This window comes from Cydia pomonella, chromosome 5 (genome assembly GCF_033807575.1).
Source record: "Cydia pomonella isolate Wapato2018A chromosome 5, ilCydPomo1, whole genome shotgun sequence".
NCBI lineage: Eukaryota > Metazoa > Arthropoda > Insecta > Lepidoptera > Tortricidae > Cydia > Cydia pomonella.
Genome location: NC_084707.1, coordinates 15,678,877 through 15,704,010, shown reverse-complemented (window position 1 = coordinate 15,704,010; position 25,134 = coordinate 15,678,877). Strand labels below are relative to the sequence as shown.

Here is a 25,134-nt window from a genome sequence, read left to right as displayed (position 1 = left end):
CGACCCACCTTTGCTATCTCAAGTGGACCGTTTTCTCTACTCTGGTAAGAACACCTAACTCAGTGATAAGGTTCAATTTACTATGACAAGAAAAATTAAGAGTGTGCTCTACTTTATATCTCCATAACTTCAAAGAGTTCAAAGTACAAGTATGTGTTTTTTTCGTCCTAAACTTCAACTATCGTTTTCTCAGTTGTCGCTTTTTTACTCATGCAACTTTAAACATGAAAAATAACTATAGAGTTAGACATAGAGACTTCATTCTTTTACTAAAAGATAGCTTATTAATATGTAGTTTTAGGACCTGGGTACCAATAACTCCATATCGACCAGGTGGCATGGTTTGCCAGAAACGAACACAGATAGGTAGAATAGGTTGCTTTAGATGTTCGAAGGAAAAATTGGGAAAATAGCAGCCCCGTGTCGGGGCTCCGTCGACTCGGGATACGAGACAAAATTTTCATGTTTCACAATATGCCTAGGACAATCTACCTGATCTTACGATCGGTTGCCGACATAATTATATCGGTGGGTGTGCCTGTGGGATTACCGCCACCAAAATTGAAAAATCGAAAGTATTATCTGCCTCTCTATCGCTGGATTTCGATTTCTCGATGTTGGCGGTAGGCCCTCAGGTAACATAGGCAGCGGATGCAGATTCATATCACTGACGGGGACGTTGTGGATAACGTCTTGTAGATGAAGAAAAGTTGACTTTATTGCGGAATTGAATCAGTAATTGAATAGTATATAAAGTATATTAAAACAAACATTGTTAACATCTAAATGTTTTATTTACTATAGAACAGTTTACAGAATAGTATTCAGAGTCAAAATAAAGTAATTAAATAAATGATGTAACAAAATAATTTTAATCGATTTTCGCGCAGGAAAAGTGGGTGGTATTCGTCGACTCGACGCCTTCGATTCTAATTCAGAACCTTTCATGGCATGGCACTAGTCCTCACACATTCTCCTATCATACTCAATTAAAACTTTAAATACGGCGCATCATTTGATCCATACAAATTGAATCTGAAGATCAATAATAAGACACACTAAAAAAATCTTGCATAATTCGCGCAAACATCATCCCTGTCAGTGATGCTCACAGACTAGCAGACACTCCCAACTCAATCGGCATTCACTTGGCGACCTGCTCGGTCCACACTGAGGGCGGTCCGTGCGGCTCCGGCGAGCGGCCATAGCTCGCGCTGCCCGCCCCGCAAAAACTTGACCATTTCCGCTACCTATTGTAAAGTAACGCGAAATCCAGCTCGGTACACGTTTCATAGGTACAGTTGTACGGTGCGGTAATTATAGATACAAATTGATAAGCAGTACACATTTGTGATGGTATTAAATCTAACACCAACGACTAAGGTCCGACCGAGAACGCTATTTTTGTCTCGGCCGAGACCGAGATTCAATGGGATTCTCGGCCGAGACCGAGAATTTATAAAATAGAAAAAAAAAGTCGAATTTTGCACTAAAAATGTTTTTATAATCGAAATTCGACGATTAATCAGAAAAAGTTATCATAATTAATTTGTAACGCTATTAAATAGTATTTTAAGTGTTCCGTAGCCAAAATAGCAAAAATGGAACCTTTAGGGCCTACGCTAGCTGACGCGGATGCCCGCCGCGTGCGCACGCACGCGGGTGCTATTTGTAGGTGAAATCCGCCGCACGCGTCCGGTTCAGTTAGCGTCGCTCATACTATTTTTCGTTAACCCGCTCGTCCGCTCCGTGCACTCGCGTCAGCTAGCGCAGGCCCTTATAGGTTCGTCATGTCTTTATGTCGGTCTGTGCGTGTCACAGCCATTTTACTCATAAACTATACGATATATTTTATAACCAAATTTGGAACGTAGGTGTATACGTATTATGTAAGTCGCTTCTTAGTTTAGATTTTTTTTTTAAATATATACTCCATATAAATGTAACTAATAGTAAAAAAAACATGTGGCTCATCATTAGATATGTCTTTAAAAATACATAAAGGTTGCTAAAAAAGTTTTTTGATTAAGCTAATACTTTTGAAAATAATCGGTCCAAAAAAATAGTGTAATCCCCTTTAACTTTTGAACCGGGAGATCAAAACCATTTAAATAATAAAGCTTTCAGGGAAATTATTTTGAATATGGTCGGTTAAGCCATTAAAGAGTTATAAAAAAAACTGATCTTCTTATTAAAACGACGAAAGTGCTACTAACATACGCTCTTTTGCTTGTACGGCTTTTTTGTATTGTGTGAAGGTACGGAACCTTCCATTATGCGTGGTCCGACACGCACTTGGCCGGTTTTTTTTTCAGTACAGTGCACAAAAAGAGGTACAATAACAATAATCAAAATAAGGAGTTATATATTGTAACCCAAAAAATCCGCCACAGGTGTCGTTTTGTACTTACCTACTGCTTTGCTTTTTCCCGTTAACACAGATATATTTAGTATCAAAATATCCAGTGTCATCTTTCACTCACAACAAGTTAATCTAAGTTACATCCCGATAACAATATACACTCATCTATTCATCAATAACCACAACTACAAAACGAAAAGACCCAAATGAACAAGTCATTACTTGCAACCGCGCCTATCCGATTCCAACACTTAGTATTTGATAAGTAATTGGCTTAAAATGTGGGTACGAAACCAATCAAAACCACAAAAAACGTCACATCAACCGAGCGATGCAACCAACGGGAGGCTTAAACCTCGGCGCTCGTGCGCGGAAAAAATTAAATTCACCAATGATAACTCATTGCCTAGTCTCGGTCTCGGCTAGAATCTCGGCCCATTTTAGCCGAGAGCCGAGACCGAGCTCGGCTCGATTTTTGGCCGAGAATGCCGAGACCGAGATCTCGGTCGGACCTTACCAACGACCGATAAGAGTATATATTTTGTTTCAGGAAGCGTCACGAGTACGTACGAGTAAAAGGCACTTAAGTCAATCGACGTTTATGGCAACAATATTAAACTGCGATGTGTTTTTGAAAGTCACCTGGATTTACAGCGACCTGCACCGATGAACTACATAAAAATAAAAATGAGCATCGCTTAATTAGTCTACGTTACTCATAAAACTAGGTAACCAAGAATCGACTATGTTAAGAAACAGGTAACACGAAGTTTGTAAACTACCTAGTTTATGGACAATCATGTAGGTAACGAGCGAGATAGATCCTTAGATGTAACTAGCCTGTAAAATGAGCTGACGAACACATGACTGTACTTTTGAGTAATGAGATGACTGGAATTGCCGCAACACACATTATAATTGGAGACATACATTTGTTGAAAAAAAAACGCGTATTTGAACGTATAATTCAAAAAGTTTTGTTCATCATTTCCTCTCTTTACAAGTAGCACCAAAATTCACGGACAATTGATAGGTTAGTTCCTGATTTTCAAATTATCCGGTTCTGTAGTAGCCAGGTAGTAGGCAGGGTTAAAAACCAGCAACGCATTAAGGAAACGAACATGATGACTTTGCTATGTTTTTCTTAATAACAAATGAAAAATTTGATGAAAAATTATTATTGAAATAGCGATTCCAAACCAGCGTTATTAGAATTGTTTAAAAATAGACACGCACCGATGGCAAACTAGTTTAATATCTTATATTTAATTAAAATATGTGATTTTGTTACGTCGCTGATGTAACAAAATAATTTAGCTTAGTACCAAATTGAGCTGATTTCACAGACTTCAAATCCATGGTTTAATTTATTTTATAATTTTATTAAACTCATTGTATTTGATATTCCTATTCTTAAATTTTCGGTTCAGTAGTTTTCAGTCGCATGGCCAACAATAGATTGCCACTCAATGTCGTAAGGAAACGATATTAATTACATATGTACAAATAATGTAAGCTCGAGATCCGAAGGCAGCGTCTACTTACTCATCACAAATACTTGGTTAGGGATTGAAGAGAACCGTAAGTTTAAATGGTTTTGTTTTATTACAAATAATATGCTTTTTGTTTAAATAAAAGTTTTATTTAAAGCAAAATATGGTTTTGTTGTTGGGTAGCAAAGTACTGTGATGAACAAGCAGCTATCACCAATATGGCGGCCTCCTGTCTCAATTAAAGTTGATGGAACCTTATACAATAATCCATCTCTCCATTAAGATCGACACATGCCTTAGTTTACAAAAGATCTGTGATAATCATCCACTCGTCTTCTTTATCATGCATTCTCAATCATTCATACGACTTTTCGCACTGTTACAAAACACAATTAGTAATAAATTCATAAAGTTCATAATCCCTTGCACATGTGCATGCCTAAAATAACATTCGTCATCTTTCACACTGTCGCGCTTTCAAATTAAATTCACTATCACTTTTTTCTCACATAAGTAAACATACCACAGCCACTGTCTGTATTTAAAATACCAAATAGGAAAAAATGCTTTTACTTTAAAGATTAACATGGAAAGATTACTATAGCCAGGCGTACTTAAATTACTCCGAATAGTAGACCGCGCCAGGTGCACTGTTCGCAGGCATTTTGTCGATCATTTACCGACTTGATATCATTTACAACTTAAACTCAAATCCAAATATAATTTCATCTGCATACTTTGTAGGGGTATACAACTTGATAGAGCTACTTAAGTATAATGATAGAAAATACACTACCTAGGAAAAAATAAACATAGGAATGATCCTTCACCCATACCAATCGGCATTTCACGTGAACCGGCTTGCCATTGCCTCTTCCCTATGTTTACTCGTTAACTATGTACATAGCCGAAAAACTAATCAAGATAAGAAACAGAGAAAGCAGTGTTAATAAACGCAAAAAAAAATACTACGCATTAAAACACTATCAATGCTGTTTAAAAAAAATTCACTACCAGTAACCATTTATAAATAAATGATTGCTTATAAACAAATATAAACTACTTTTCTCATGTTTCTTTCATTACAATAGTTAGTGATATAATCTACGTTATTAAAACAATCGACGCTGAAATAACTTCTGTATTAATACTAAAATGTTAATATTAAGCAATGGAGTTAAAAAGGAGTGCAGTGCTTAAACATAATATCAATCACTTGTTTGGACCGCCCACACAATTTATTTTTATCTCCTTGTATTAATTGCTTGAAATAAAATTAAATTGGCGGTAAAGTAATTTTTCCGAATATATGCTGTTACAAGGGCAACCATATTAAACAGCATAGGAACCAGTAGTTTAGGTTTGAGGACCTTAGAAGGCGATCGCTAAACTGTGAAATTGGCCTTTTTAACTCCATTAAAGTGCACTGCTTTACTATTAGGTATTAGAGCGCACATAATCACTTAATTCCCCAAACAAAATAGTATGCAGTCTAGTGAAATTATACCGGAAGAAAAAAGCCCGGAATCGAATGCACCTAACGACTTATGAATAATTACACCAAAGACGCTATACATAACCTGACATACATTTGAGTTGTTTACCAGCAGCAGGTGGTTTGAAACTGCATTACGTCGCTTTTACATAGCATTTTTTCAAATCTGCAAGCAGAAAGTTTTCATTAATACATTTTTCATAAGCTATACAAAACATTATATTGCATAGATTTCTGTAATATTGTGCCTGTAAAGTTTGTTGTAATGATATTTATCCGGGGGCTATTTATTATATACCTATAGTTTTTAGACCTTTTGTTGAAGTCAAAATTTAATTAAGGAACAAATTAAGGACAAATCGTAAGAATCAGAATATATATACGAGTCCATTTTAATATGAAACAAGAAGCAACTAACCGACTATACGCGCACTGGACTCGCGGAGACTTCACCGTAGGCATACGACGTCGACAAACTGGGAACGTGTTAAATTGAATGTAAAGCTCAATCAAATTGCAGTCAGTCGTATTGTATTTTTATGGCATATGGTGCACAACTTGGCAGTAGAGATTATCAGAAATATTTTTTATACGAAATAAATCTAGTCAAAAACTATCAAACTTGTCGGAACAAGTTATGTTACTTATGTTAGATTTCAATCAATATACATACATGTAAAATATTTGTGTTTCTCAAGACCGCTTCCTTATCCCCGGGCGCTTCGCAATCAAGCCAACACACAGATGTGCAAGTTGCGGAAAGTTTCCAAAACGTTAGAAAAGTTCTCGTATTTTATTTAAAAAATAGCAAGTAATAAACAAAAGTGGATATTTTTATAATAGAAAGTTTCATTTTCCATATAAAATTATGTTGAGAAATTTCTGAAATGATTCCATGAAACTTTTGGATAATGTACAAGTTCTGCAATGGCCCCGAGCCGCCAGTGGAGGAAGCGGCCTCAGCTAGGAGGGCGCGAAGGCGGAGGCGGGTACTGACCAGCTGGCGGGCGGCGCCTGCTGCTTGAGCTTGCGGATCTCCTTGGTGGCCCAGTTGGCGAGCGTCTTGGTGCGCGGCGTGCGCGAGCGGCGCGCGGCCGCCAGCAGGTCCAGCAGCGGGCGCTGCTCCAGCACGGGCAGCACGCGCGCGCCGAACGCCGCGCACAGGTCGCCCGCCAGCCCCGCCACGGCCGACATGTGCGCGTCCGTGCGCTCCGGCTCCACCGCCACCGCCATCATGAAGTTCACGATGGCGTTCACGTGCGGCTCCACCAGCGCCACGTCCGCGCGCACCTGTCACATACCATACTAAATTACACCTTTGCGTTCACCTACTAATTATTTTAATTAACTAAAGCTCATAAAACTATACTAAATGCCTTATTTTATACCGGTGGCATCAAAAAAATACTTTTCATCACACTTGCTCGAAAAAGAACTTATTTCATGCAGGTGTACTGAAAGGCAAAAGGCCTATATTGTTCCCGCGGGAGTTTTGAGACATTGTGAAAAAAAAAACTATAACTATAAATAAATATTTTGACACAATCTGTTCTATATCGACCACGGCCATGCTCCTACGTTTGTTTTTTTTTCGAATTTTTAATTATTATAAGAGTTAGGAGAAATAAAAAAATGCATGTAAACTGGTTTTCGCTCCTAATTTTTACAATAATCAAAAAATCCCTGCGTTTGCCCTACGTCTTCTTCCAAATACTAGTTAAAACCATACACTAAAAGAAGTTATGGGGCTTCGAATATCCAATTTTGGGTAATTTAGGAAAAACATTTAAGAATGATTTCTTATCATGGCTCCAAAGACTAAGGTTCCAAGCACGGAAAGGAAGGAAATGACACCAGCAACACCCCAAAGAATTTATACGGGTCATGTGTCAAACAGGGTGCCCTATTGATTTTCCGACAAACAATACGCCGATTTTCGATTCGCCGACAACGATTCGCACTATTCGCAGACGGATTCTTTGGCCGAGTAACGATTGGCAGAATTCGATGTTCCGCTTCGAGTACCTGTCCACAGCAGTATTCAACTGCGCCCTCGTCGCCGCGCACTGTTCGCAGTCCCGGCGGCGCGGACCCGGGCATTATCTCACTCACCGCTGCACCGCGCATTGTCTCTCTTGAATGATATATTGGACAGCGACAGCAAACTAGATATATTCCAATGCACTGAAGCTAGTTTTTTGGCAGTTAGTAGCCGATATCTAGAGTCAATAACGACGACCAGCTCAATCAATGTATAGTTAGCAGTAAGTAAATTGTTAGTATCAATGCGTATATAATGTCACTCCTTTTAACATGTGTAGCTTGACTGTAAGTGTTAATTTAAGGAATAAATAAATATAAATAAATAAATATAAATAATGTTATTACGCATAATAGTCGTTTGCACGAGTAGTCAATACGCAGAGCATTGATACGCATATTTACTTTTCGTAGAATAATCATTTAGTAACTCTCACAATTACCCGATAAACTATTGGTCGAAACAAAATAGGTCGAATAATCATTTGGCATTAATATTGATTAACAAAACTTCGCTCTTATTTATAGCTAGACTAGGACATTCCTAACCTACACAACAACTTTTAGTTTGAGTCTGATAAACATGGTTGATACATTTAATTATATACTTATTTTCATTAACACAAATGACCATAAAATTTTGAAAGGAGCACTTCTTGTATATATATATATATTTATACATTTCGGGGATCTCGGAGCGGCTCTAACGATTTCGATAAAATTTGCTATATGGGGGTTTTCGGGGGGCGAAAAATCGACCTAGCTAGGTCGTATCTCTGGGAAAACACGCATTTTTGAGTTTTATACATTTTCCGAGCAAGGTTCGGTCGTCCAGATATTAAAAACCTATATTGCATTGGTACGATGGCCCACACTGTTAACTGTCCATCGGTGGACCTTATTACAAAAAGCATAAGGTCCACCGGTGGGCAGTTAAGAGTGTTGCTGTTTATACAATACCTATGCTTTTGTTCATATTTAAGTTAAAAATTAATTCAAACCTAAACTATGCTTAGTGCATATACTTAAAAAACGATAATATTTTATTTCTTTCTTTCTGAAGTCAGTTTTTTTGTAAAAAGACTTTTATTTCGAAAATAACGATGTATAAAATGTGAAACGTTATTCGACTAACATTCCTTAAACGAAAAGACTACTCTGCCAAATGAAAATCGTCCAATAATAGTTCTGCTAATTTACACAGAAGCGAACAGTACCCCTAGTGTAACTAAATTCGATTTTGAAACGTGACGTACGCGTTTGCGTTTAGTCTCATTTTGTATTGGATTTAGAAAGAGCGCGCCAAGCGGGACGTTTTGGAAACTCAAAATCCTATACAAAATGAGACTTAACGCAAACGCGTTCGTCACGTTTCAAAATCGAATTTAGTTACACTAGGGGTACTGAACTTAATGTGAATCAAAAGTCTGCGTAACGTTAGTCGACCAAAAGTTACATCTACAAATGAATCACTCTGCGAAACGTTGTTCGGCGAATCGTTACCCGGTACCCGTCAAACAGCCTGTATTAGGGTTATGTATTAAAACTAAAAGTCAAACACGTTTATACTTTCTATCGTTTGCGTACATACCTATTGATTACTAGATAACAAAAAAAAAAAAGAAAACACTACAACCTATGAGAACAAAAGTAGACAGTTGACATACCTCTCCGCCTGTTCCTTTCAGGCCCTGAATGATGCCGGTGTACGCTTCCAGCACGCTCTCGCGCAGCTCGCCCAGGTACTCCACCATGGCGAAGTCGTTACGGTCCACTTGGGCGTTGCTGGCCTGTAACCAAACATACACATAAACATTTGTTGTTCTACTTTACAAGTATGACGGCGCATCAAGAGAATTGGCTTGATGACGCTAGTGTCGTCTGTTCGATTTCTGAACGAAACGTTAGAACTGTCAAAGTGACGTAACACCGAGCGCTGGGGTGGCGGCCATGCTGATTGAGACTGACAGGTGTGATTTGAACGTCGCCATGTTGCGCTCGCGCCTCACGTGCTACGGTGGAACGCCATATTAATTCTAATAGTAATTAATCTAATCAAATACTGTGTTACAAGTGTAATTTAATACTGAAGTTGATTATACGTTGAAAAGCTATTCGGAACAACATTTATTTCGACGAACCTGGTCTCCTCGCCCGAATACCCACCAAAAATGGATTCCGTGAATAAAGGTGTACGTAACGATCACAATTATGCGTCTTTAAGTAGATTAAAATCGACGTGCAGTACTTATAGTGTGACATAATATTGTATTAATTACCTGCAGCAACATTTGCATCACGACATCGAAGTATTTGGCGAAATCAGGTCCAATGCTCAAAGCAATGTCTCCAAACACAGACAGGATCTGCGGCTTCACCGAGCGGTGGATGGTCGGGTCGCCGAGGTTCTCCAGCAGCAGCAGGATAATCTCGTCACAGTAGGGAAGTGCCTGCAACACAGACAAGCAGTTAAGATCAACACAAATACAAAATTGAGTTCCTGGTAGAAATGATCTCTCTGGCTTTTCAGCATGTCAATGTCAAGAACTCTACCTCCGAATCAGGCATAATTAAATTTATATTTTTATTAATCCTTCTTGCTTAGTTTAGATATATCAGATGTTAACTTCTAATCTTCAACTCACCTTATTTTTCAGTACTCTGCAAATATCTCCAGTTAATCCAACAGCAGCTATGCATACTTGATATTCCTGATGATTCTTAAGTCCAACATAAAGATATCTTTTGAAGGCGTCCATGTATTTTAGGAAACCTTCTCCTAGCACCTCGACTAGGGTGGAGACGGCCATCAGAGCATCCTCTTGAACACCTCCAGCCTTGCCAGCGTTACTCGCAAACATAGTGAGAAGCGCCGTCATGATGGCGTCAGATATTTGTGGCGCATCTTCAGGGGTAACTTTACGTAAAACAGATTGAAGAGTCGCGCATAGGAGGCTTTGCAGGTCGTTGAATTGGGAGCGATCCGCTTGGCTGGAAATATGATTCTCCATCTGTAAGACTTGTTGCAGTCGCTCCAAAATAACCATAGTCGTCTTTTGTACGGTGATATAGCAATCCGAGGGAGAGTTCTTGACCATCTCCATGAGCGCCTCGTAGGCGGCCGATCTCAAGTTGTGTTGGGCGGCGTCTTGGCGGTCAGTGGTCTCCAACAGACGTTCAATGATGAAGTCAAAGTATTTTGACATACAGTAAGTTTTAGGCTGGTTGGAGTCGCCACAATCCGCGGCTTCGTACGCGGCTTCAGCCAATCCGGTGAATGCCCAGCAAACGTTTGCCGCGACACGAGGTTCCGCCTTTAGCCCGTTGACGAGACTCTCTAGCAGGGGTTTGAGATAAGTTTCATTGATGGCTGCCTCTGGAACGATTTCGCAAATCCTTCCGAAGGTCCACGCTGCCGTGTCCCGCACGGCGACGCTGGAGTCGTACATGGCCTCGATGAGGGTCGGCATGGCCTTCTCGACGAGGGGTTTGAGAGTATTCGGCTCAAGGCCGCCTAATATTGAACCGAAGGCCATTAGCGCGGCTTCCCTGAACCGCCAATCTTCATGTTTGATATTTAGATTTATGAAAGGGAGGACGTGTGGAACGATCTCGTCTTCGCAGCAGTTGGAAAGGAGCATTAGGCAGACCGAGGCAGCCTTTGAAGGATTCCAATCTAATTCATCATCAGTGTCATCTTGTTTGGTGAGCTTTTGCATTAGGACTGGCGCCAAGTATTGCAGAGCACCTCTCGCGTAAAACCTCGACGTTCGTACTGGAGGGCGACCTGATAAATAATATAAGGATCAATAAAGTCCAAACCCCTTTTCTTAACATGTATAAACAACGGTTTCTTTTCCATTACTGTGGAGAAAAAAAACGGAACCTTTATATCACTAATGTGTCTGTTTGTCCGTCTGTCATAGTCAATTTTCTCTAAAACGGCTGGATCAATTGTGTTAAACATAGGCTTGTTATGTGTAAGGTAAATAAAAGTATTTAAAACATGAAATTTTGCTAACTATATCAATTCAAGTAACAAGCGAAAGGGCCAAGGCATGTAAAAATATTTTTGTATAATGAAAGAATAAAGTTAGTTTTGAAGTTATAAGAAAATTAACCGTTATGAATGAAAAAATTGTATTGCCTATCGGCATTTATACAAACGCGTATTGTTTTCTTCGAGTTACATCAGATATTTACCAGCATCCGCAGCCTCAGCCTCTTCAATAGCGAGGTCAATTTCTTCGTCACTGACGTTGGACCAGAACTCAATGCCTTGCAGTGATATATCGTCGACTTCCGACTTCATCGCCTCCAGGGTGATGGGGAACAATGCTTGGCCCATGTATGGCTCCATGTATTGGTAGTATAATGATAGAATTTTGACCTAAAAAAAATTAAAATTATTTTTGCTTGCTAGGTATGAATTAAAATATTTTTCTTTTGTTGAGATTACAATACACGGTTATACATATTCAGGATAAATTTATAAACCTAGAGCTTAACGAAAAGGATTTCGTTTCCGTTTGCGGTTACTGGTTATATAACAGAAAAACTGTTTATATTGAAAATATTGAAGCAAAATAGAATGAGAATTTCACGTATGAAGACGAGTTTACCCGACCCGAGCTTCTCTGAGAGCCGAGAGTAAATGATAATATATCGTTCTCCGCGAACCATAAAATTTCGTTCCCTCTTCTTGCCGGTAAGGAGTGAAAACGATTTTTTTTAGTTCGCCTTCAATAATTAACCACTTTTTAATGAACGAAATAATATAACGGTTTTGGAAATTATATATATCACTTACTACAATACTGTTTAACCCGTATAAATTAGTTAATATATAACAGGTATGGCGTTCAAAGGGTTAAATTTAGCCTTTGGTATGCTTAGTAGCAAATATGCTCCATATATATTCAACTTAAACATGAATTTATCATGATTTTGACAGGAGCATGCGAAAAGTTTACTCTAGTGGCCCATATGATACTATTTCAAATTCCCATACATAACGTACGGTCACGTCTGATAATATACATACGGACGATAAAGTGCCAAAAATATTTATACACTTTAATATTTCGGCAATAAGGTCGCGTATACATATTTTTGGGACTTTGTTCGTATCGATATTTTCAGGCGTGACTGTACAGTAATATAAATTCCCTGATAAGAAAATATATACACCATGCATGGTTCTAAGGATATCCTAAAATTGTAAGTTTACTACGCTCTTCTTGTTTTAAACATTTAGACAGACATGATACATGTGTATGTATAGAAAGCTATACTTACTAAGCACTGTAGTGCTGCTACACTTATCCTCATATCAGGTGACTGTGTAGCCTCACATACAACCTCCATAATGAAGTTCCTTTCATTTTCCTTATCAAAGTTAGCTTTAGTGAACTCGAGTGAGTTGAGCAGAGCCTGTGTGGCTGCCAGGCGCACATGGTTGCTGGGCTCGGTGGACCGCATGCCATGGATAATGGCTGTAAGGATGTGGTTACTCTGCTCTGTCAACACTTCAGCATCGATGTCTTGGCAAATGTAACCTGAAATATAAAAATATATACATATATATATTATCCTACTCTAGTCAGATAATCAGTACTTCATTATATCTGAGTTGACTACACATTCTCATATTTTTCTTGTATAGCAGTGGCTCTTAGTGACAGAACGATGCTTTGCTGAGTTTATTTGACAGGTACATAAGTATTAACTTCCATACAGTTAGTGGTTATGAATATGAACCACTGTTGAATGAAAGTTGATACATGGCCTCTCCTCTTCTTTTTGCCTGACTGTAGAATGATGGATATATTTTTATTAATTAAAAAAATTCGAGACATTACATTATTATCACTGGAATATTGTAACAAGATATGAAGGCACTTATTCATTATGAAAGTACCTATACCGTGTCCAATGAGTTCGCACACAGTTTCAAATTCTCATAAAAGTACTCAAAAACAAAGTACTAAAACAAATGAAAAAAAAAAAATTATGAAAGATATAGGATGACGATGACACCACCCTTAACCTTCATCACCAGCTTGAAACGTACTGCCTTCATGGGCATTTCGTCTCAAATGTACATGATAACTTTTGTACAAGTTGCAAATTCGTGATCTTAAGAGCTATTAAGTTTTGAAAGAATGTATGACCATATAAAGAGTCCAGTACATTTAAATCCGGATAATTCTTCTGACAACGCGACGCTTGAACTTAGTTGGCCGTTCGGGATGGATCTTGTCTCCATCTTGTCAATAGTAGTCATTCCCAAACATCATTCTTAAATTTGGAGCAACATTTTTTTTCCAAGGTATTGAATTTTATCCCTTTTTCAATAAATACCAAAGGATGTTTACCCCGTTTACAAACTGCTCCCCAAATCATCATTCATCACTGATGCACTTTGGAATCTAGGTAGGTACATTCCTCTGATTATCTGGAATGTTTATGTTATTATGTTTGCTGCCCACAAACGATAATTTTGGGCATTGTGAAGTTGCCCTAATACGAACAGGTTTTCGTCCGAAAAACCAATTCATCCCCCGCATGTAGGGGTCACAAAACCGGTTTCACCGAAACCGAAAAAACCGGAAAAACCGGGTTTTTCGTCGATTGAGAAAACCGGCTTTCAAATTTGAAAAAAAAAACCGGTTTTTCGAGTTTTTCGGTTTTACACTTAAATACTTGATAGTTGTAAGTATTACTTTGATTATCAGTTTATTACTACTTATAACTTCTTCTTCTATTTGTAATTTCTACTTTTTAGTTTATCAGTAAATATAGAACATCTAATTGAATTAATAAAAATTAGCTAATTGCCCTACCCTACGTATAGTGATGATACATTAGACATTCTCTCTATCCTAAGATCCCATTATCAATTCGTAAAGAAAAACCAAAAATAATCGCTTGCCTTGATAGTTGATTTAGCCTACCAATTAGTAAAGCAATAGTCTAATACTAGCAGTCGAACTTTTTTTTGTACGAACCACAAGGTAAATGCAAACTATGAAAAATTGAAAATTATATGTGTGCAAACAAATGTGAACTTATCCCTGCAACGAATATCTCTATATGTGGGTTATTATAATGATTTATTCTTAATTGCCTGGCTGAAAGAAGACGAGAAGAGGGATTATAATTACATTATTTTTTTCACTGATCTCCAATTTAGTAACTTAACCTATGAAAGAAATTAATATTGATCTCAAATGTTAAGTGTATTTAATAAGTATTTACTTTCGTAAAAGGAATATACGATGTTTTGTGTTATAATGATAACAATTTGTAGTTAATTTTGCGTTCCAGAAGTGCATGGAGGTTATTATTTTAGTTATTTTGTTTTTAATTTTTGTTCCTAATAATTTTAAGATATAAAAAAGGTTTTATATCCATTGTTAAATGACTGAATATTAAAGTATAAATTCATAAAATGCAGTTTTTTTCACTTTTTATATGTAAAACCGAAAAACCCGGTTTTGTAATGTACAAAAACCGAAAAACCGGTTTTCAAAAATACTAGCGGTTTTGTGACCCCTACCCGCATGCTAAGAAAGTATAGTGTGTGTTCTAGTACACCGCGAACCAGGAACAGATTTCAATGACCAATCGCCTCCCGGGTGAAAACTCGTATAGTGGTTAACGGCTATGTATGATGAACCTTCGTGGACGTCAGCTGCTGCTTCGTTGGTGGGTTGAGGAATGGCAGCCACCGAAACACGTTAAAAAATTTAGTCATCGCGTCCCGTTTGATACGTTGACAGATGATAGTTCAGATGCTATTATTAGTTTAAAAAATAGTCAGCCGGTTGTATCATGGTGGTAAGGACGTCGATGGTCGCATGAATATGTAAAAAAAAATAATAATAATAATAAATGGCCGTGCCACGCTCTATTGGGATCGCTCTATTATCACTGACAGGACTATTGTAGCCAATAAGCCTGACATCGTGATAATAGATCGATCGCAACGCCGGGCCGCGCTCGTCGACATCACCGAGAATCTCGTGAAAGCCGAGAAGGACAAGTTTAGTAAGTACCTAGACTTGGCTCACGAGATAACCGCCATGTGGGATGTTGATTCGACGATCATTGACCCGATAGTCGTTTCAGCGAACGGTCTCATAGCGAAGAGTCTCGATCAACACCTTGAGAGACTCTCGATAGGTGGTTGGATCAAGGGACAGATGCCGAAGGCGGTGATTTGGAAACGGCGCGGATAGTTCAGCGGTTCCTCTCTCTGCGGCCCTGACCACCGGCAGCTCCCGCTGCTGGCGGCACCATAGGTTAGGTTTTTTATAATGTGCTTATATCTTTTCAACACACTTGTTCAAAACGATGTTTTTATTCCACCGATTTATGGCTCATAATCCTAGATATTAAACACGCGTGCTTTTTCAGTATATTATAATATAACACTCGTGCTTTTTCATTATATTATCCGACTGAGTTAAGAAGGTAACTGATTGCTAGTTAGTTATGCTGGGCTACAAATCGACAACCATTGTGCCTATTTTGCGTGAAAACAAGGTAGCACTACTCTAGCCACCCCAGCAATTCCACCAAACCTAGCAGTGTCTTCAGGTTGCTAACTGCCTCCTTTAGTGTGTACGGAGTCCCTAGGTATTTGTTCCTGTATACTTCTACCTGTTTACTAGTCTAGGAGAATATGTTTCGCTGTTTCCTCTGCTTCCATGCACGCTCTGCACATGGGGCTGTCCGTTTTACCCATATTATGTAGGTGTTTGTTTAATGTGTTATGTCCTGTAATTAATCCTACTATTTACAGTAGTTTGTGTCTGGGTGTTTTCAGTAGTGTTTTGGTGAGCTTCTGGTTTTGTTCTGGTAGAATTTCTTTGGTCTGCTTACACGTGTTCATTTCAGCACTTATTGTGCAGTTGTTTGTGATGGTGGTTTAGCTGGTTTTGTATGTAGGATACTGGTAGGGGTATGATGGGTTCGGGTCCATGTGCCGGTGTTTCTGAACCTTTTCTGGCCAGTTCATCCGCTGCATCATTTCCTCCTTTCCTAACTGATTGCTAATAATATGCATGGAAACGGAGCCTTCTTAATTTGGTCGAGTAATATTTGTTTTTTAAACCAACTATTAGGTTTGAAATGTTAGTGCAAAGAGGTTTTATCATAATTAATAAATAATAATTTATAGATGTAATTATCTCGTAAATTACATTAATGAATAAACATAACATTTTATCGATTTGATCTCCATCCGTCGAATAGAAATACGAAAATATTAGCTTTTTACATTTTTTTTATTGTCTGTTTGTCGATTTCGTTCGCGCCTTTGCCCTGCGCGTGCATTGGAATCGTGCTTAAAAAAAATAACGCGTTAGCCATTTTCAGTATTTGTCATAAAATTGTAATAGTTTTGTATGTTTTTAATTTATATATTGACGAAATAGTACATTACGATACAAGTGCGAAAAATAGGAAATTCGAAACGAGTGGCGATAAATTAAAACACGACCGAAGGGAGTGTTTTAAATCGACACGAGTTGCGAATTACCTATTCGCACATGTATCGTACAACGTTTTACAGTACATATGGCCCTTTAAATGTTCGACACAGTAACGTAATATGCTACTTCTCGCACTAGTGCTATAAAGTAGCCCCATATGTACTGTAAATGTCTTTTTCAAGCAATGAAAATGAAGAACACATAAAATTGACGCTGCCAGAATACTAATAGAGGCAAGAGCCTAGAACGATAGCCTTTTACCATCAAAATCGGGTAGGTAGTACTTCAATGAACTGGCGAATAACTGCCTACAAGCCCAGCACGCTTTGGTGCAATTATTCGATGTTAAAACTGTAAGCCACCATTTGAAAATTGTACTTTTACTGTTTTGACGAAAAAAAAATCTAATTTATATGCTTTGTTTTCCCTTGCAAGTGTGTTGAAAAACGTCGTATGAAACGCGTGTGCATTGGTCATTACCCACATCGGCTTTCTTATTGCGCGCTCGCTTACAATATCGCCTCGTGTGTAATGACCAACTTAGCACACTTGTATCATAATGAACTATTGTATTGTTTTGTGTTTTTATATTATACTTGTATATACAAATAGAAATAGTAAAAAGCCTAACCTAAGAAAAAAGATAAATAAAGGAAATAATAAAGTAATAAGCGCTTTACCTTTTTATCATAGTATAACAAAATCATGAAACTTTGCGGAAGGCGATGACTGACTATATATGCTCCTGGCCCGCGGTCTATAGTATTTTTTTCTTTGTCGCTTCGGAAATACAGTGTACTTTTCTTGTAAGTGTGACATCTGAGGTCTGCTCTCAAGATGTTGTGTACGTGTAATCCTCTTAAAATCTTTAAGTCTGCAGCTAAGTTTCGGATCGAACGGTGCTTTATTTCGGCTGACACGCTCTGTCGCGATTTTCACGACCCTATGCGTTCTTGCTGAACGTCGACGACCAGACCTCTTGCGGTCTACTACTAATGAGGTCCCCTTGTATCTTCTATCGTAGTATACGTCTTGTAAGGGACGTCTCTCTCTCGTCTCGCCACTAAAGGGTAAGGGGGACGCCTTAACACGTGGATTTCTTTCTCCGACTTTCATAATTAGGAGCAGTTGTTTTGGTTTATAGTTTTACGGCCGGGTACCATCTGATATTTCCTGTCACGAAATCACGATACGCCGATCGTCTTCTTTTGTGTGACGTAATTTTTCCAATTTTGAACCTAAGATAGCTATGCATACAATCAGACCAAGCTAACGCGGCAGCGATTTTGACAGCCCCGACAGTGCAAGGGTTATTTTAAACGTCAAACGAGCCTTAGAAATGAAATTTGGCAAAAAAAAAAAACATTTTTGGTACAAGCTTTTATCACTGACTGTACTTCTTTCCACATGCAAATAATACTCATCGAGACAATTCTAACAACTTCAAACGCAATTAAGTTGCATTGTTAGGGTTCCGTAGCCAAATGGCAAAAAACGGAACCCTTATAGATTCGTCATGTCCGTCTGTCTGTCCGATTCTGTCACAGCCACTTTTTTCCGAAACTATAAGAGCTATATTGTTCAAACTTAGTAAGTGGATGTATTCTATGAACCGCATTAAGATGTTCACAAAAAAAAAAAAAACAATAAATTTTGGGGGTTCCCCATACTTAGAACTGAAACTCAAAAAATCTTTTTTCATCAAACCCATACGTGTGGGTGGGTGTATCTATGGATAGGTCTTCAAAAATGATATTGAGGTTTCTAATATCATTTTTTTCTAAAATGAATAGTTTGCGCGAGAGACACTTCCAAAGTGGTAAAATGTGTGTCCCCCCCCCCCCCCCCCTAACTTCTAAAATAACAGAATGAAAAAACTAAAAAAAATATATGATATACAGTGTCATGCAAACTTCCACCGAAAATTGGTTTGAACGAGATCTAGTAAGTAGTTTTTTTTTAATACGTAATAAAATTAAAAAAAAAAAATTTTTTTTCATCAAACCCATACGTGTGGGGTATCTATGGATAGGTCTTCAAAAATGATATTTAGGTTTCAAATACCATTTTTTATTAAACTGAATAGTTTGCGCGAGAGACACTTCCAAAGTGGTAAAATGTGTGTCCAAAGTGGTAAAATGTTGAACAAGATCTAGAGTACATTTTTTTTAATACGTCTTAAATGGTACGGAACCCTTCATGCGCGAGTCCGACTCACACTTGGCCGCTTTTTTTTTTACACAGAGTTCCTATGGCCACCTCCTGTTTCAATCATCAGATCAGCTCGATGGTACCATAATATTCCATTGTCACCCTACTTACATATGTATGCAGATTTTCAACTTCATCGGAAACCTCAGTGAGTCAAATATACTTGCAAGATTTGATTAGAGACAGAGAAGATAGACAACAGACTGCTTCTGTATTAGACATTAATTAAAGTCAGTCAATTATACTCTTCACTATATACCTTCGAATTAGAAGTGTACTTTTTGCCATTATAAATTTTAAATAATATATAATAATAGCAATTTTCTCGACTTTTGCATTTAAAGTTTATAATCGTCGTCAATTCAAAAAATAATATAAAAATAGTCGTTACAGTTAGAGTCATGATTCTTTTTTGTGAAGATAGTAAATTTTATCTACTTTTTGGAGCTACATGTGCTTATGCATACCTTATGCTTGTTTTGAGTTATCTCAATAACTGCAAAAAAAAATGCTACCTTTCCACGTTCACTCCCACAAATTACTTTAGCTTTACTAGTATTCTTCCTTTTCTTTCACTACTTGCCCGAAATTGACTTCTATTGCATTTTTAAGGTCAACTAAGTTTTTAATAGGGATCTAATATATGATTTAAAGCAGACAGTTGAAGCTTTTGTGTGAATTACTAAGTACTATCTTTTCGTCACAAAATTATTTGGTATCATTTTCAGTGCCGGATTAAGATATTTTGATGCCCTAAGCATTTCTAGACCATGGTGCCCCCTCATCAAGATTACATTGAATTTTCTTAGTAAATTGAGTGACGTTTATTGCCGCATTACTGCTGAGAATAGACTTTCAATCCGTCACATCATTTTATCACGGAAATTGACAGTACTGCAGCAGTAATGTAACAGTAGGTAAGGTCAAGTGTAAGCAAATTCGAAGACCGTGTTTCGCATAAGGCAGGAGGCCGAGCCAACCAATATCAAAGTGTATGCGAAGACGTAGGACAGGCCGTACTCCGCACAGGGTTTTGCAACCTCTAGAGCTTTCCTGCGAAGCTCATTCATGTGAGGGCAAAGGCCTTCAGTAGGGGCCTGGGCCAATTATTGACCTGACCTGACGTTTCAAGAACGGCGTTATCCCCATGGTCTCGGAGAAGACTGGGTAAAGTCGACATCATTATCTTGACGTTGGAGGTAATTTTGGAACTTAATCAAACGCGATTAAGTCCCGTTTTCTTAAATAATAATGTGTCACAATTACCTAGACCAAAAAATTAGATTTTTTCAAATTTGGTCCTAAAAATGCGTGTAATCCGAGCTTGCTCCATCCCAGGAGGTGTGCTGGTAAATGTTTCCTCTTTTTCAGTTTTTTTTCTTGTAAATCGAAAACGGTACTTCCGTTGGAAAAATTGTTCTAATTATGACTAAAATTGATATCTGAGGATCCGAAATAACTATGTTCTTGTTATAATTTAACTATGTTCTTCTTCTTGCAATAAAATTTATTGATTGATTGAAGATACCTTGATATGTATTCGTAGTCAATTGTAAAAAAAAAGATCGACATTTTTTATTTTTGGTAAAATCATGTAATAATCCGAAAACGCTTTACCAGTGTCTGATCCACCAAGTGCTATGGTTTGTCAATGCAAAGGAAAAAATATCTCCTAAGGATCCCAAAAGGTATGCTGCACACCTCTTGGGCTGGAGCAAACTCGGATTACACGCATTTAAGACCAAATGAAAGTATTAAAACAATTTCCAGCTTGCTGGGAATTAATTAGTATTTATTATTATTTTTCGATCTAATTTGATTGGCCTGAATCATGAAACTTTAAATCAGTGTTTTTAAAAGCAAAGGCTGAGCTTTACATAAGGCTAAACGCGCGGAGCGTTCGATCGGCGCTTACGGATAGGCCAAAGGTCGAGCTGGAAGAAAGCCAGGCTTGAATTTGACCAATGACGAGGTAAGAATGGCTGGACGTCCGGAGCGTCCGATCGCGGCGCGTTATCATACAATACAACCAACGGCGAGGTGTGAGCAAAGCAGAAGGCCCAGCTGCGAGAGAGGACTTGGATTTGGATCCATAGCCAAGTGAAAGTGAGGCAGTTTGCATAAAGTAGAAGGCATAGCGTCGCATAAGACTTAACGCCGAACTGCAAAAGAGTGGCTTGAAATCGAACCTATGTACCTAATCACGGTTCTCCTACTGCTCAGCCTTTGGCTTACCTCGAAAGCGCAACTTGATAAGATACTTTTGGTTTTCGGCCTTCGCGGGGCCCTTTATAACACTTTGACAATTAGGTCGCAGGATCGCGGCTCTGCAGAAACTCGGTCTGGCCGACACATCTGGTGTGCAAGAGAGCAAAATTCGCTACAAAATCGGTGATCAACGTCGAGAAAATCAGTTGGCCACAAGCCCGACGGTAAGATTTTTTGACCATGAGCTTTGAGGGCCTCCGCGTAAGGTTGGAGATGTGCTTACGTGTCCTCACTCTCTTACGACTCTTCGTTATTAGATGGGTAGACACATACCAAAAAGTTTCGTGTACATAAATACTACACTACGACTGCGATGCTGATGCAGCCTGTGCGTTTTTTTTTCCTACGATTTTGGTGCCCCCCTAGACGTGGTGCCCTAAGCAAGTGCTTATTTTGCTTAATGGTTAATCCGGCACTGATCATTTTATTGGGTTCTCAGTTTGCCGCGGTATACTCTAGTATTGTATAAAATTATTTTTTATTTTATTTCATTGAGTATAAATCATAATCAATATAAATTTTCGGAGAAGATCCCAGAACTATCAAACCAGAATACGGATGGTGTCAGAAAAAGACGTAGGCGTGCTGCGGGCGCGGCGCACTTCGTCTGCTTCACCCCCTTAAAATACAAAAATCCGTCTATAAGAGCGCCTTACCACTTGCACAGGCTGGGCTATCAAAATCGCTGCCAATTTATCTTGCTCTCACTCTATTCGAATTTTTCGGGCATATTTGTTGTTAACTTTTTGGTGACAAGGGAAATTTATTTTTGCCCAGCACTAACTATAATTGGTGACAGGGATCGGAACCGGTTTTATGGAAAAACTTTGAAATAAACATATATTTCGGTTTATTTTATACTCCAAATATAGGACTCGGTTGTGTTTTTAGATAACGACTTCGTATTATTAGATTGCCCAATTAGAAACGAAATAATTAACAAAGAACGAAAAAATACCGTTTTCGTTCCCATAGAAAAAATACCGGTTTCCGATCCCTGATTGGTGATCATGGGATAAGTGGAAGTAAATATCTATAACAAAACTATGAACAAAGGGTTGTTCTGTTTTTGATCGACTTCAATTTCATAGGAGAGTCTCGAAAACTACCAGTTTGATGTGGTGCAACTGTAACCGAGTTTGACTCTACATATTAGCTGACGTGATCATAACTTACTTTCTAAGTTACTCTACGTCTCGCTCGCACTAATAGGATGCCAGTACGACCGAGACGAGATGAAAACTCGTGGTAAGGCTACTTACTGATTATGAAGACCATGGGCGAAATGTGGAACTTCCCTCTTATAATTGGGTGTATTGTGATTTTTGATGTAGGTAGTATGGAAATATTGAGGTGAGGGGTCGGTGTGAGAGTTTTGTGAGATAGACGGTGGTGGTGAAGGTAGACGGGGGTCCGAGGTTGGTGGTTGAGGGGTTGGGGCTTGAGTCAGGGTTGAGGGGGCGGTCCCCCCGCGGGTTGCCCACCTTGTCGTGGTGGAGGGGCTTAGTAACCGTGGCTTGGTCACCCACGGTGAAGCGAAGAGGCAACCAGGGCCGGCCTGTTTGAGATGCGGGCTGGCCCGAGGAGGACGCTCCAAGTGGGCTTGGTAAGCCCGCTTGTGACGCGTTGGAGGTGGACCGTCGAGGAAGAGGAGTGTCGGTATTGCGGTGAGCCGTTCTCCCTATCCTCGACGGCCGAGGTGGGATCGCAGGGGAAGAGGCGTGATGGTATCACGATGCGCCACTCTCCCTATCCCCTGCGACCTTGGCGGGGCCGTTCCGCTGTAGCGGCGTTGGTGGGGCTGCAGAGGAAGAGGAGTGTCGGTGTTACGGTGTGCCGTTCTCCCTGTCCTCTGCAGCCGAGTTGTGGTTTGCGGCAGAACCATGGACCTCATCTGCCGCCGGGCGCTGGGGAGTTTTCTGGCGCCCGTGGCCTCCTTGTGGCGGGCTCGGGGGGGGGTCCGCTACACTGCAGGACGGAGGCCGAGGAGGAAGGCGCGTCGATAACATCTGGCGCGCCTAGCGTGAAGGGCCTTCGGGCATTCGCGAAGGAGCCGCTCGCGGGCGGCTGCCGCCGGTGGGGTCGCGGATGAGTACGAAAGCGTTCCTGTAACCCCACCAATAAGGCGGCGAGGCGGCATATGGGGGGTTTTTAGTGGGTATACCGTGGGCCTCATTAGCCTAGACGGGAGTCCCACATAACCACTCGGGTCACCCCCCGCACCCGGGTGGTATGCGGAATGCATTTCCCCCCCTAGAAAAAAAAAAAAAAAAAAAAAAAAAAAAAAAAAAAAAAAAAAAAAAAAAAAAAAAGGTTAAGGGGGCGGTGAGTTGTTGGGTCGGGGACTGAGGGGTTGGGAGTTGAGGAATCGAGGGGAGGAGATGAGTGGTCGGGGGTTGGAAGTTGAGGAATTAGGGGTTAGGAAAAGAGTTAAATGGTCTGGGGATGGATGGAGGAGTCGGGAAATGGTGGTTGAAGGTTTGGTGGTTCAGGGTCAAGGGTTTCAGTGATCAGGGGTTGATATGCTGTGAGGTTGAGTGATCGGAGGGTTGAGGGATTGTGTCAGTGGCGGAGCGGAGTCGGGATGACTTCCTAGACGGACTTGAGGAAAATCCTGATTATTTATTAAAGTTAACGGAATTTAGTGACTTCAAACATATCAGTTGGTAAAGCATTTACTTAAAAAAGGATAATATTTTATTTTATCCTTTTTGAAGTCGGTTTAATTTTTTTTAAGTTTTTATAAAATTTGCTGATCATTTCAGGTGCTCTCAGGAACCCGTGGTTTGTGGATTACTAGTAAAGAACCACTACTAGATCAAACATACATCTCTTTCTCCTATACAGGTATAAGGTTTTTTTTAATGGTTTGGTGCCATAAATTACGTCACACGAATATCCTGATTTATTGATATATAACAAATTTACTTACCAATGGCTTCTAATGTGGCTTCCTTCTTCAGTTCAGTAGATTGAACATTAACAACATTTTCCACCAAGTTGGGAATGAGGTCATTCCACTGGCCCACTGGGAGTTCAGCCACCGCTACATATGCAAGACACTGCGCCGCTGAACTGGGCCGCGTGTCTTCAGTGCCAGTTGCTAATAAGATCTAGAAAGAAAAAAATTAAATAAAATTTATCCTCTTAAGGCCCACAGACCAACCCACTTTTTTTTTTAATACCACGTTGGTGGCACTCGAGGTGGTCGGTGGCAAAACAAATACGGCCGCCTGATGGTATGCAGTTGCTGTAGCCTACGCCTGCAACTCTAGAGGTGTTACAAACGCGTTGCCAATCTTTTATAAAACTGTATTTTTTGAAGAACCCCATCCTGTAGACCGTCGGAAAAACCTCGGCAGGGAGCTCATTCCACAGCCGGAGCGTCCGCCGGAGCAAATTCCTCTTAAAGAGTATGAGGATGAACACCCTGCCAACAGCGAGTGGTGCGGTGATAGAAGTGCATTGGCATCATGTCTAGGGAATGCAAACCGGTTTTAACCGAAACAGAAAAAACCGGTTAAAACCGGTTTTTTGACGGAAACCCAAAACCGGCTTTTTAGAATTTGAAAAAAACCGGTTTCGGTTTTATTCGGTTTTTTATTTATTTACCTAAGTTGCATGTTTTATTCATTATAAGGGTATAAATCGGTCCTAGACCGGTTGAATCGACATCAAATCAAATAATGGGGTGTTGTGTTAGTTTGATCATTTGTAACGCTAAATGAATTTTTACAGTACAAAATACAAAAATACGGATTTAAA

At 39.4% G+C, this 25,134-nt stretch overlaps 1 protein-coding gene across 2 annotated transcripts in view; it reads right to left on the bottom strand.

Annotated features, from left to right (window-relative positions):
* Nucleotides 1–772: 772 nt before the first annotated feature.
* The window catches only part of LOC133517827 (importin subunit beta-1), a 29,314-nt gene continuing 4,952 nt past the window's right edge, over nt 773–25,134 (bottom strand). The window contains exons 3-11 of one of the 2 annotated variants that reach the window (XM_061851272.1): nt 24,302–24,482; nt 12,689–12,948; nt 11,594–11,780; nt 10,036–11,177; nt 9,670–9,840; nt 9,058–9,180; nt 6,348–6,640; nt 5,769–5,826; nt 773–5,516 (exon numbers count right to left, since the gene is read on the bottom strand). In XM_061851272.1, coding sequence (XP_061707256.1) covers nt 5,772–5,826; nt 6,348–6,640; nt 9,058–9,180; nt 9,670–9,840; nt 10,036–11,177; nt 11,594–11,780; nt 12,689–12,948; nt 24,302–24,482 — 2,412 coding nt within the window. In that variant the 3' untranslated portion in view covers nt 773–5,516; nt 5,769–5,771. The remainder of the gene's footprint in view (nt 5,517–5,768; nt 5,827–6,347; nt 6,641–9,057; nt 9,181–9,669; nt 9,841–10,035; nt 11,178–11,593; nt 11,781–12,688; nt 12,949–24,301; nt 24,483–25,134) is intronic. The other variant, XM_061851273.1, reaches the window with a different exon arrangement.